The sequence below is a fragment of the Theropithecus gelada genome, chromosome 20 (assembly GCF_003255815.1).
Source record: "Theropithecus gelada isolate Dixy chromosome 20, Tgel_1.0, whole genome shotgun sequence".
Taxonomy (NCBI): Eukaryota; Metazoa; Chordata; class Mammalia; order Primates; family Cercopithecidae; genus Theropithecus; species Theropithecus gelada.
Window position 1 is genome coordinate 25,671,705 of NC_037688.1, and position 13,169 is coordinate 25,684,873.

General features: G+C 50.4%; 1 protein-coding gene across 7 annotated transcripts in view; it reads left to right on the top strand.

The window, feature by feature from the left end:
- The window catches only part of NUTF2 (nuclear transport factor 2), a 27,834-nt gene extending 15,055 nt beyond the window's left edge, over positions 1-12,779 (top strand). For 4 of the 7 annotated variants that reach the window (XM_025370276.1, XM_025370271.1, XM_025370274.1 and 1 more), the window contains 4 exons: positions 4,829-4,956; positions 8,366-8,437; positions 8,527-8,625; positions 11,008-12,779. In XM_025370276.1, the coding sequence (XP_025226061.1) occupies positions 4,858-4,956; positions 8,366-8,437; positions 8,527-8,625; positions 11,008-11,121 (384 nt within the window). In that variant the 5' untranslated portion in view covers positions 4,829-4,857 and the 3' untranslated portion in view covers positions 11,122-12,779. Of the gene's footprint in view, positions 1-274; positions 365-895; positions 984-4,828; positions 4,957-8,365; positions 8,438-8,526; positions 8,626-11,007 lie in introns of all 7 variants that reach the window. The other 3 variants (XM_025370273.1, XM_025370275.1, XM_025370277.1) reach the window with 2 other exon arrangements.
- The last annotated feature ends 390 nt before the right edge of the window (positions 12,780-13,169 follow it).

Here is a 13,169-nt window from a genome sequence, read left to right on the forward strand (position 1 = left end):
CTGGAGTTGCAGTGGCCGGATCTCAGCTCACTGCAAGCTCCGCCTCCCGGGTTCACGCCATTCTCCTGCCTCAGCCTCCCGAGTAGCTGGGACTACAGGCGCCGCCACCTCGCCCGGCTAGTTGTTTGTATTTTTTAGTAGAGACGGGGTTTCACCTTGTTAGCCAGGATGGTCTCGATCTCCTGACCTCGTGATCCACCCGTCTCGGCCTCCCAAAGTGCTGGGATTACAGGCTTGAGCCACCGCGCCCGGCCATTTTTAGAATTTTTTGTAGATATGAGGCTTTGTTGCTGAGGTGCTTCTAGAACTCCTAGACTCAAGTGATCCTCCTGCTTGGGCCTCCCAAAGTGCTGAGATTACAGATGTGAGCTACCATGCTCTGCCTTGGGCCTGAGGGTTTTAAGCCAGGTTGGCTATCAGTCTCCCTGTTGGAAGAGTCCTTTCTGGGCTGTGCTTCAGGGCTGTGTTTTTGGCCTCCATGATAGCATGTGTGGGGGGTAGCCACGACTGGTACCGATTTCACGGCCCTCACTGCAGGTCATGCAGATCTACTGGCAATCCCTGTGGCTTCAGACACATGAGAATCTTTCTGTGTGCAATCTGGAAGGAGTGACATGGTCTTCCCAATCACTCTCCTGCCTCGGGCTAGCATCTTTGTCTGCTCTGCTTTGCTGAGATGGTAGAACAGGGTTGTGACTTTGAAGGTTTGAGAAAACTGACATCATCCTCCATGAAAACTCATGTGTTTGGACTTTGGGTTTGATGTGGAACTCTTCTGCCTGAGGCCTTTGTTTGGAGGTGGAAGCCCTGGTTCAGGACTGCCTTGCCCCTTTCTGAGAGAGCCAGGCTCAGAGGAGTGCTCTCACTGATGTGGTCTGTTTGTTTTTGTCTCCAGGCCCAAGTTGTCACTAGGAGTCCTGACTCTGGAGAGGCCTCCAAATCTAGTCAGTCCAATTCCACCACCTATCAGCTGCTGACCTAGAGTGAGTTGGAGTTGGCTAACCTCGCTGAATCTCCTTTTGGTCATCTGTAACGTGGGGGTTGACTCACAGGGTGTGGTTACAAACAAGTGCACATAAGCTCTTTGCACATTTCTATGCCTAATATGCATTGGTGAAGATGAAGTGTTCACAACCAGACACTGTTATTTTGAGTTTTGTTCTTGGAAACACTTAAAATTGGAGGATAAAAATGGGGTTTTTCTGTTGTCTAACGGGATCTCCTGGGTCAGGGGTTTTAACCTGGGATCTATGGCTAAACAGTTGAAAATTATTCACAAGGCTGGGATATCTCTGCCTCTGAGCAAATGTGTTGAGAGAGGGCCACAGTTGCCGAGACATTCTTAGAGGGTCTTTGTGCTCGCAGAGACCTAATGGTCAGCGAAGGCTGGTGTTCAGAGGTCATCAGAGTCTTTTCTGCTCCTCAAGGAGCCGGGCCTCAGCCTGCAGACTGTTGGGGTGAAGCAGGAGATGGTGTGGTCAGCGGCCCTCTCACAAGAGCTGTAGGAGAAGCTGTCATGATAGTCAGTTCCCAGTCTAATGCGAGGCTGCCTCTGAACCCAGGCTTTTTTTGTTTCTTTCCAGCCTATTACTTGTACAGTAAATGTGTTAGAAACAAGATCAGAGCTTGCTGGCTATTTCGGGAAACATCCTCCAGCCTGGCCTGGAGGATGTGAGAAGGGTGGGGATCGCAGGAGGGGACTTGCCTGTGTACAAAACACAGTGAATAGGCTTTCAGTAGGTTCTGTTGTGTCTGTGTATGTAGCTGGATTGATGTAGGAGGGAATGGCTAGAGAGATGGGGATGAGGGTGGAACTTAGGGGGTTTGGCCTTTAAGCCAAAAGCAAGGGTGTTGTAGGGGAGGAGCATGGTCAGCTTTGTGGTTTAGAGCTCAGGGATGCAGAGTTAGCAGAGAAAGAGACGGGCCTTGACCAGAGGACCCAGTGTCAGCACTGATGTACCAGATGAGCTTAGGGCAAGACCCAGCGACATCACTGGATGACGGTGGATTCTGACAATGTGGCTGTTGTGATCACTACGTGGAAATAAACACAAGACGGTGAAGCAGGCCTCAATCCACATAGTTTTGAAGGTTCCTTCTCATTTTCTGGGAGCCCCTGATCTGTCCTATTCCTCAGAGAGCTTACTCTTCCCCACTCTGCCCTGCCCTACCAGGCCAAAGGATCCTTTTCTTCCTTTATTCCTCCACCCCATTTCCTTCTACCACTACTTCAGTCAAGGAGTTTTTGTATCAGAAAGTTATCACAGGCTGGGTGTGGTGGCGCACGCCTATAGTCCCAGCACTTTGTGAGGCCAAGCTGGGCGGATCACTTGAGCTCAGGAGTTTGAGACCAGTTTGAGCAATATGGCGAAGCCCGGTCTCTGTAGAAAACACAAAAAGGAGCCAGGCGTGGTGGTGTTTGCCTGGAGTCTCATCTCCCTGGGAGGCTGAAGTGGGAGGATTGCTTGAGTCCTGGAGGTTGAGGCTACAGGGAGCTGAGATGGCACCACTGTACCCTGACCTGGGGGACAGAGCGAGACACCCTTTTCATGCCCCAAGACATTTGCTGGTGCTGTTTCTTCTGGTTGGCATATCCTTTCTGAGGACTGCCCAACTTTGCTGTGAGCCAAGGGTAGAAGGAGACATGGCCCTTATCCATTCCTCCAGCTTTTCCCCTACCCTCAGAGCTCTTAGGCACTGGGTATGGCACCTTGGAAGCTGCAACAAGGTCAGGGCATGTTGAGTGACTAAGCATAGCAAATGCTAGGGTGGAAGGGGCAGAAATGCCAGGGGCGGGAGCTGTGCTTTGCCTTAGGTCCTCTAAGTTTGTGTGTGGGTACAGCCAGAGTCTGACCCCTTGGAAATGTGACCAAGACCACAGTGAAGACTAGATGATGGTCCTGTGCTTTCCCCACTTGTTGATTTGTTTCTTGGCAGAATGAACTAGGATACACCTTGTGTTCCTGTGTGGCAGGCATGACTGGATCCAAGCTTTCTCCCCTGCTTGCTTTAGATTTTCCTGGACATTTCTTAGTCATCCCAGCACTGAGCTTCTATTTTTAGTGCCACTACCTCCTAGGGGACCTAAAATAAAGCTGGCTTAGCTTCCTGGTCCCTCATTGGCTTGAGTGTTGGTCACAGAGTGGAGGATTGGCTGTGTTGTCACTCTTCCCCTACATAATTCCTCCCCACTGGCTCCTCTGGCTTTGGGTGAGGTCACAAGGACTGGAGTGAGCTAGCACTTACCATGTTGAGCTGAGGGCTTTATCATGTTCCCTTAGAGAAGCTTCACAACCACTGGCACTGTCAGGTTGCCATCCCCATCTTACAGTAGAGGAGGCTGAGGCCCTAAGAAGGGCAGTGACTTGCATCAGATCCCACCACTGCGAATGCTTGTCTGCTGGGATAGAACCCACGTCCTCACTGCTTTGGTTCAGAGTCCTATTATCAGGACAGAGGGGGTGGGCTCCTCTACAGTCGGGGCCAACCACAGAACAACACGTGGGTCTGCAGTCAGGGGATCTGCAGCGAGATGTGGGCTTCCCTACTTGGAAGAAGCCTAGCAAAGCCCAAGCGACTCTCCCATCTGGGGCTTGGGTTTTCCATCCAGTATCCTTGCAGCCATGGTTTCTAGTTGGGAAGGGGCCTCCCCTCTCTCTCAGAGACCCAAGAGAGACAGCTCCTTAGGGTGAAGGCAATGCTGGGATGAGGGGATGTATGAAGTGATGACACGTTTCCCCTCACAGCCTTCAGCCCTGCTTTCCACAACCCTCAGCTTTCCCTCTGATACTTGAACTCATGTCCCCAGTTCTGAAGTGGGTAGGAGTTACTCCAGTCAATGAAGAAATATCCTAGAAAGGGCCAGGTCAGGTATCACCTGGCCTCGGGGAAGTAAACTGCCCCCATGAGACTAAGGGGTCACTTGCTGTTTTTGTCAGAAGAGGGGCCTTGACTGGGTGCAGTGGCTCATGCCTGTAATCCCAGCACTTTGGGAGGCCAAGGTGGGTGGATCATCTGAGGTCTAGAGTTCGAGACCAGCCTGGCCAACATGGTGAAATCCAATTTCTACTAAAAATACAAATTAGCTGGGTGTGTTGGAGGGCGCCTGTAATCCCAGCTACTCCCGAGGCTGAGGCAGGAGAATCCCTTGAACCCAGGGAGCGGAGGTTGCAGTGAGCCAAGATCGTGCCATTGCACTCCAGCCTGGGCAATAAGAGTGAAACTCCATCTCAAAAAAAAAAAAAAAAAGAAGAAGAAGAAGAGGGGCCTTGAGAATCTGCCCCCATCCTCACTGGGTCTTCTTCCATCTGTCAGCATAGCCCTGGGACAGTGTTGGGGGCCTGAGCGCTGTAATACAAAATAGTACACACACACAGATATCAGTTGTTCTGGGCTGTAAAGTGGGAAGAACAGCAATAACTCTGACCTTGCAGTTTGTTGAGAGGATTACATGGAAAGATATTGGAAGAGTGCTTAACTCCTCCCATAAGGACCCTCCCCTTACTGGGCTTTCAAGGGCCTGCTCTGACCTTACTTTGTTGTAGATCCACCCTCAGCATCCCTCCTGTGTGCTCCACGACCCTGTCATCTATGTGTCTCATCAACCAAGAACTCAAAGGAAAAGCTGGGTCTGGTCCACCTCTGGGCTCCCAGCACTGGTCTGACTTGGGAGGGGTCTCCTGCCAGTTCCCCAGGGCCTCTCCGTGTACTCTGAGAGAACAGATCTCAGCAAAGGACTCCAGGAAGGCCAGTGAGGGGTGGGGGTCAGTGGCTGGTCACCTACTTTTGTGGTACCAATGCTTCCCTCCTGGTCTCATTGGTCTTGCAGGTCTCCGTGAGGCCGGGTGACGCTCCAGAATGGGAGACAAGCCAATTTGGGAGCAGATTGGATCCAGCTTCATTCAACATTACTACCAGTTATTTGATAATGATAGAACCCAACTAGGCGCAATTTACGTAAGTTTCCAGCTCTAGGCCAGAATAGGACCTAAGGGAATCAATCTGGATGTTGGGCGAGTATGTCCAGTTCACAAGTTTTGGCAGCCTTATCTGGACTGGCTACACCTCTGTATCTGAGCTTTTGTCCATGGGACGGGTCTGAGGCCTGGCCCAACTAACTACCTGGTCTATACTTTTCCTTTTGTCAACTTCCCACAAGAGTGGGAATCCTGCTATTCTGGGCAGGGTATTCTGGACTTGCCATTCCATGTGGCCAGCACTTGTCATGGCACATGGTTTTGGGTTGGGCAGCAATAGGCAGAGGTTAGGGCTCATGGTGCCCTCTGGAGGCAGCAGCCATGAGCATCCTCAGTGCAAAGCTAAGCTCTCCTGGAGGCCTGGGGTCCAGCTTCCTTTTGGATCCAAAGCTCCTGAATGCTCATGGGAAACAAATGGGGTTAGCCTAAGGGAGGCTGATATGTCATTTGACAAACCCTTCTATGCAGGCATTGTTGACTGCTCCTTTTTTGAGATGGAGTCTTGCTCTTTCACTGGGCTGCAGTGTAATGGCTCGATCTCAGCTCACTGCAACCTCTGCCTCCTGGGTTCAAGTGATTCTCCTGCCTCAGTCTCCTAAGTAGCTGGGATTACAGGTGCCTGCCACCATGGCCAGTTAATTTTTTGTATTTTTAGTAGAGACGGGGTTTCACCAGGCCAGGCTGGTCTCGAACTCCTGACCTCATGATCCACCCACCTTGACCTCCCAAAATGCTGGGATTACAGGCGTGAGCCACCACTCCCGGTGTTTGCTGCTCTTATAGTGGTGTTCATATACACCAAGAACTAATTGTACTTGACTCTGCCTGAGATTCAGTCACAAAAGTGTGATTGATCAGGCAGGTGATCCTGATGGGAGTGATAGGAGTAATCCAGGCACAGTCTCAGAGCCTGACTGGGCTGAGTGTCCATAGTCTTCTGTGTCTGTCTCCAGAAAGTCAGGGTCCATTCAGAAATTTTGGAAAAAATAAGGAAATCTTATTAGTGGAAGACCAATTTCAGCACAGATATTATTTGATTGTCATTATCATAGTAGAGTTTTTTTTGTTGTTGTTGTTGATTTTTGAGACAGAGTCTCACTCTGTCACCAAGGCTGGAGTGCAGTGGGGTGATCTCGGCTCACTGCAGCCTCTGCCTCCTGGATTCAAGCGATTCTTGTGCCTCAACCTCAGGAGTAGCTGAGACTACAGGCATGCACCACCAAGCCTATTTTTTTTTTTTTTTTTTTTTGAGATGTAGTCTCACTCTGTCGCCCAGGCTGGAGTGCAGTGGCGCAATCTCGGCTAACTGCAACGTCTGCCTCCTGGGTTCAAGCTATTCTTCTGTCTTAGCCTCCCAAGTATTTGGGACTACAGGCACATGTCACCACGCCTGGCTAATTTTTGTATTTTTTAGTAAGAGATGGGGTTTCACCATGTTAGCCAGGCTGGTCTTGACCTCCTGACCTCAGGTGATTCGCTTGCCTCAGCTTCCCAAAGTGCTGGGATTACAGGCATGAGCCACCGCGTCCAGCTACGCCTAATTTTTGTATTTTTAGTAGAGGTGACATTTCACCATGTTGGCTAGGCTGGTCTCCAACTCCTGACCTCAGGTGATCCGCCTGCCTTGGCCTCCCAAAGTGCTAGGATTTACAGGTGTGAGTTACCATGCCCAGCGTAGAGTTTTTGAAAACTTGAAGTGATCTGACCTGAGATCCTGGCAATTCTGCCTCATTATCTCTCTCTTTTTTTGTGTGGGGGGGGGCGGGGGGGGGTGGAGTCTCACTCTGTCACCCAGGCTGGACTGCATTTGTGCAATTTTGGCTCACTGCATCCTCCACCTCCCAGCTTCAAGCAATTCTCATGCCTCAGCCTCCCAAGTAGCTGGTGTTACAGGTGCGCACCACCATGCCCAGCTAATTTTTATATTTTTAGGAGATGGGGTTTCACCATGTTGGCCAGGCTGGTCTGGAATGCCTGACCGCAAGTGATCTGCCCACTTTGGCCTCCCAAAGTGCTGGGATTACAGGTGTGAACCACTGGCCTCATTATCTCTGTCGCCCAGGCTGGAGTGCAGTGGTGCCATCTTGGCCCACTGCAAGCTCTGCCCCCTGGGTTCATGCCATTCTCCTGCCTCAACCTCCCAAGTAGCTGGGACTACAGGCGCCCGCCACCATGCCCGGCTAATTTTTTGTATTTTTAGTAGAGATGGGGTTTCACCATGTTAGCCAGGATGGTCTCGATCTCCTGACCTCGTGATCCACCCGCCTCGGCCTTCCGAAGTGCTGGGATTACAAGCGTGAGCCACTGTGCCCAGCCTGGCCTCATTATCTCTTAGAGCAGGCCTGAGCCAGAGAGTTAGGAAGGTCCTAAAAGAACAATTTATATTTATTATTTCATAATATTCAGCACATTACCCCTTTGAAGGTTAGGAAACTAAGACTCAGAGAAATAACTTACTAATGTCACAGCTAGTAAGTAGCAGAGGTCCTTTTGAGTTCTGCCCTTGAAGGCTGTGGAAGGGAAGATTTGAGGTGGAACTAAGCTAAGTGGGTTACATGTGAGATATTGCTTCTTGGTGGTAGGGAGGGTCCCAGACTAGGCCTTGGGAGGCCTTGTCAGCCTCTATCTCTCCCTGACCCCAGGGGTATCCAGAAGGCTAGCTAGAAGGTCCACAGTAGAACTGAGCCTGGGCCGTGGAAGGTGATGAATGTGGAATTTTTCCAAGTTATTTCTGATGACTTTTTTTTTTTTTTTTGAGATGGAGTCTCACTCTGTCACCAAGGCTGGAGGGCAGTGGCGCGATTTCGGCTCACTACAACCTCCCCTTCCCAGGTTCAAGCGATTCTCCTGCCTCAGCCTCCTGAGTAGCTGGGATTACAGGCGTGCACCACCACGCCCAGATAATTTTTGTATTTTTTACTAGAGCTGGGGTTTCACCATGTTGGTCAGGCTGGTCTTGATCTCCTGACCTTGTGATCTGCCTGCCTTGGCCTCCCAAAGTTCTGGGATTACAGTCATGAGCCACCGTGCCTGGCCATATTTCCGACACCTTTTGGGGACTGACACCACACAGCAGGATGGCTGAGCTCAGGCCACATATAGCCCTCCCGGGCCTATGCATATCAGTGGCCGTATGACTTCTTAAATACAAATGGGAAGTATATTTTATTAAATAGTCTTTTAGAGCCTGGGTCCATGGGACAATGGGGTATACTTGAAGATGTTGACAGTGTAATGTTTGGGGGTTATACTCAGTCTCCCTCTTTAGACAGGGAAACTGAAGTGTGGGCACACTTCTCCAAGCAAGACCCTTTTCAGAGTCTTTCCAGGGCCTTAGAGATACCTGTACTCTGAGGTCCCAACCCTGGGGTTTCCTCTGCGTTTTTCAGATTGACGCGTCATGCCTTACGTGGGAAGGACAACAGTTCCAGGGGAAAGCTGCCATTGTGGAGAAGTTGTCTGTAAGTAGGGATGAAAGCCAGGGTGCAGGTGGCTCCTTTCCCACCTCTTCGGGCTTTGGTTCTCCCACCTCCCACTCTCTCTCTTGCAGAGCCTTCCGTTCCAGAAAATCCAGCACAGCATCACCGCGCAGGACCATCAGCCCACTCCAGATAGCTGCATCATCAGCATGGTTGTGGGCCAGCTTAAGGTAATGGTGTTGTCGCAGTGGTAGGGAGGGCTGGGCAGGCAGAGGAGAGTCTTGTGTCCCTGTTTTCCCTGTGGATGTGGCCGGCTTATCTAGGGACACCCAGACAAAGTGACTGTCTAGAGCTGCGTAGTTCAGTATGCTAGCCATTATCCACATATAGGTGGCAATTTTTAAGTTACATTAATTAAGATTAAAACATACTTCTTCGGCTATACTAGCCATATAGAACATTTTTGTGACTGCAGAAAGTCCTATTGGCAGACACTGGTCTAGAGCCTTTATCTGGAAAAGGGAGAAGTATGGAGCAGGATGGGACTGGGGTGCCAAGCCACTAGGCTCCCACCTGCCCCAAGGTCAAGGTGGACAGGCCAGCTGGGTGTTGAGAGGCAGTCCACTACTGCAGCTCTTGCTACCACTCCTCAGGCTGGCTGCTGGCTCCTCACCTGCTGAGCAAAGCAGATTCCTGGAACTCCCTCCCTCCCTCCCTTCCTTCCTTCCTTCCCTCCTTCCTTCCTTCCCTCCTTCCCTCCCTCCCTCCCTCCCTCCCTCCTTCCCTCCCTCCTTCCTTCCTTCCCTCTTTCTTCTCTTTCTTTCTTTCTTTTTCTTTCTTCTCTCTCTTTCTTTCTTTTTTCTTTTTCTTTTTTTTTTTTTTTTTTAAGACAGAGTCTCGCTCTTGTTGCTCAGGCTGGAGTGCAGTGGCACAATCTCAGCTCACTGCACCTCTACCTCCCGGGTTCAAGTGATTCTCCAGCCTCAGCTTCCTGAGTAGCTGGGATTACAGCCACCTGCCACCATGCCCAGCTAATTTTTTGTATTTTCAGTAGAGACAGGGTTTCACCATGTTGGCCAGGCTAGTCTTCAACTCCTTGACCTCAGGTGATCCACCCGCCTTGGCCTCCCAAACTGCTGGGATTATAGGCATGAGCCACCGCCCAGCCTGGAACTCCTATTTCTCTTTGCATTTTCCTTTCTCCTTCTCAAGACCTGTTATTCTCAGAGACTTCCTGTGGTCCCGCAGACCTGCCAGGAACTCTCCAAGGACCTGCTGTGCTTCAGCCTATTAAAGCCAGATTCTGGGCCAGGCGCAGTGGTTCATGCCTGTAATCCCAGCACTTTGGGAGGCCGAGGCAGGTAGATCACCTGAGGTCAGGAGTTCGGGACCAGCCTGACCAACATGGAGAAACCCTGTCTCTACTAAAAATACAAAATTAGCCAGGTGTGGTGGCACATGCCTGTAATCCCAGCTACTCGGGAGTCTGTGGCAGGAGAATTGCTTGAACTCAGGAGGCGGAGGTTGTGGTGAGCCGAGATTGCACCATTGCACTCTAGCCTGGGCAACGAGAGCGAAACTCTGGCTCTAAATAAATAAATAAATAAATAAAGCAAGCCAGATTCTGTTTCCAAAAACACCCTTCTTCCCAAAAATAGCAGGACAAATTGGCTGCTCCTTGGCCTGGGCTTGTGTCTCACAATAACATGGTCACATGCTCGCTCTCTCTAGCCTAGCTGGGACAGGGCTTCCTGAGTCCAGAGTGGGTGTGAAGGTGGTCCTGTTGGCCTCTGCAGTGGACGCAGAGGCACCTGCTTTCTGGCTTGGACTTTCCTGTGTCAGTTTATCCTGCCTGTCCAAGATGTCTTGCTCAGTGCCTGCGCCTGAAGAGGGACAGAATTCAGGAGGTCCCTGTAGGGAGTTCATTGCTCACTTTCTCAGGCAAAGGTAGTAAACACTGCTCCTTCCCACCTGGCTTCACATTCTTCCTGGTGATTCTGTCCAATTTGGAGCTCCCAAACAACTGATTTGCCTCCTTGATGACGATAATTCCCAGAAAGCAGGTGATGTTAGAGACAGTGCTGGTTAGCTAGGCTCCTGTTTCAACTAGGCCTCATCCTGGTTTTCTGCAGTTTGGCTGCAGGTTTCTTGCCTTTTTTTTCATCTCAAATACTGTTTATTACATGACAGGAAACATCATCAGATGGTGAACCTATGTTTTCAATATTGTTTGCAGGTTTTTTTTTGATACGCTGAGTACTTGGTAAATACTATGGGATTAATTTCAAAATTGTGATCACTTGTGCCTGGAGGTATGTGCTTGGAAGCAGGTACATCCTCTGTCTTTGCTATAGCTAAGGGTGAATTATTGTGCAGTTTAAGCACACATAGCAGTAGGCGTGGCTGATTGTTGACCTCCATGTGCCCAGGGCATTGTTTCATACATTATATCAATTCACATTCACAAGTACCCCTTGGCTATACTGGGATTTGAGTTCAGGACAGTAGGGCCTGATCCTAAAGTCCACATTTTTTTTGCCCTATTCTCCTACCACTGAATTATCTTCCTGTTTCTTGATCCCCTTACTGAATCCTCTTCTCTCTCCTCACAGGCGGATGAAGACCCCATCATGGGGTTCCACCAGATGTTCCTATTAAAGAACATCAACGATGCTTGGGTTTGCACCAATGACATGTTCAGGCTCGCCCTGCACAACTTCGGCTGACCTCCTCTCAACTAGGCACTCACGCTGTTTCCTCCTCCCTCCTCTTCCCAATACTATTCCCACTCCTCCAGATGCTCCAAATATCATGCACAAATGAGCAGGGCCGCGGCGGGAGTGGGCGCAGTGCGCTGCTGCCACCGAGGTGTTGTGCATGATGTTTGGACACTAGACTAGTTGCATCTGATGGGAGAAATTTGTGTTGTACCAGCGCATGCCTTGGAAAGACTTAAGTAATGCAAAAGGTTGTCCTTTTTTTTTTTTTTTTTTTTTTTTAATCTACTGACAAGTTGCTCTAGTAACCCAAAGAAGTGAAGGAGAAAGCAGCTGCCTCACCGCCCAGACATTGATTTGTTCAGATGTTTCAATGCCTCATGATACAATAAAACCACAAAAATTTTCTTAACAGTTTAAATTGTTTTAATTAGTTTACTAGTTGGCTGGGCATCGAAAGCCACCTGGACCCATTGTCTGTCTCATGTCTCACCCTCCCACTTCTGCCCCAACTCTGAATACCTGTTTCAGGGAGAAACTGCTGAAGCAGCACTCCCGGCTAGCCTCTCAGAAGCCCTGTAGGGCAGTTCTCTCCCACTCCGCAGGGCGACTGGTCTTGGGAAAGCAGGCAGGAAGAGCTCAGGTCCGACTTGAAGCTTCTCGCACTGAAGCCTGTGCTGTCAGTTCTGATACCTCCTGTGACTTCTACTCTGGCGAGGTTCAGGGCTCTAGTAGCAGGAGAGATGATCCTGAATCCTGCTGAAGCTGGAGAGGCCTTGGCAAAATGGCCCATCGCATTTAGGCCCTGTGGGCTGAGGTCTCAGCAGTATCAAGGGAGGGGTCCACTGTATCTCCAGAAGGATCAGGATCATATCCAGGGTGCCCCACATACACCAAACCAGGCAGAGGGCAGCTCAGCTCCTGTCCCATCTGCTTTGGATATCATTACCCAAAGGCAGGTAATCCGAAGAGCCAGCCTCCACTGCCCACAGAGCCAGGCCCAGCTGGGTTGGAGTATAGGTCAAGAGCTGTGGAAGGAGGCAGTCTGTGAGGGACTCATAATTTAGGAGTCCTCACCCCTCAGACCGCTGCAGGACATTGCCAGGCCTCTCTCTATTCCCTTCCTCAGAATACAGACTTCATGCTGTCTTCAAATCCCAGGGAGTCTTAGCTATTAGGGCAGTTTCTGCTTCTCCATTTTGGGGACAAACGCCTTGCCCAATACAAATCTAGCCCCCCATCCCACAGACTTCTGGATGGTATAAACCTAGTGGTAACGTAGCAACGATAGGCCAGAACCAAACCCAAGATTTGGGTCAGTGCCCTGTTACGGGTTTTAGGATTGGTAAGGACACCACAGCTAAATCTGACGTGTAAAAGGATACCCTTCCCCCATCCCAGTGCGGGTGGACTGTATCCCCACCTCTTCAGATCCCATAGATTGCCGGGTCACATTGGGCACAGGGCTGGATAGTGTGCTGTTTGAGAGGACAGCATGCTCAGGAGATTTCAGTGGGAATGATCTCTAGACTGATGTGTATTTGGGGAAGTGGGGGTGGGGAAGAGGTAGGTGCCTGCTGCCTCAAACCACCTTGTGTAAAATTTGCAATACAGCTTCTTCCATGTACCTGTGCCTGAACTGTCTGCAATAAAGAAGAATTTGTAAACTGTGGTTTCTTTCTTCTAACCTGAGGGTGCCAGGTGGGACAAGGGGATGCTGGGGGACAGTAGGGAACAATGACTGATCATTGTGGTGGGACCATCTCTGCTCCTGCAATTCCCGAATTTTATGACCTCGAGCGTCGCCTCAGGCCTTGAGTTATTCCCACCCATTCTCCAAAGGAAACCTGAGGCACCTGCCAATTCAGCATATTCTGGGGGTCTGAAGGACCTTAGCATGGGCGGGTGAGTTGATCCCGTCCTGGGACCATCGGAGCCATGCTCTGGGAGTGGGCAGGGACCTGGCGGCTTCTGAGTCGAGTAGGGTTCTGGGTGGCCCAGTGCGTGGACGTTTACCTCATCCCTGTGGAACTTCCCTGACCTCGCGGGCACAGGGG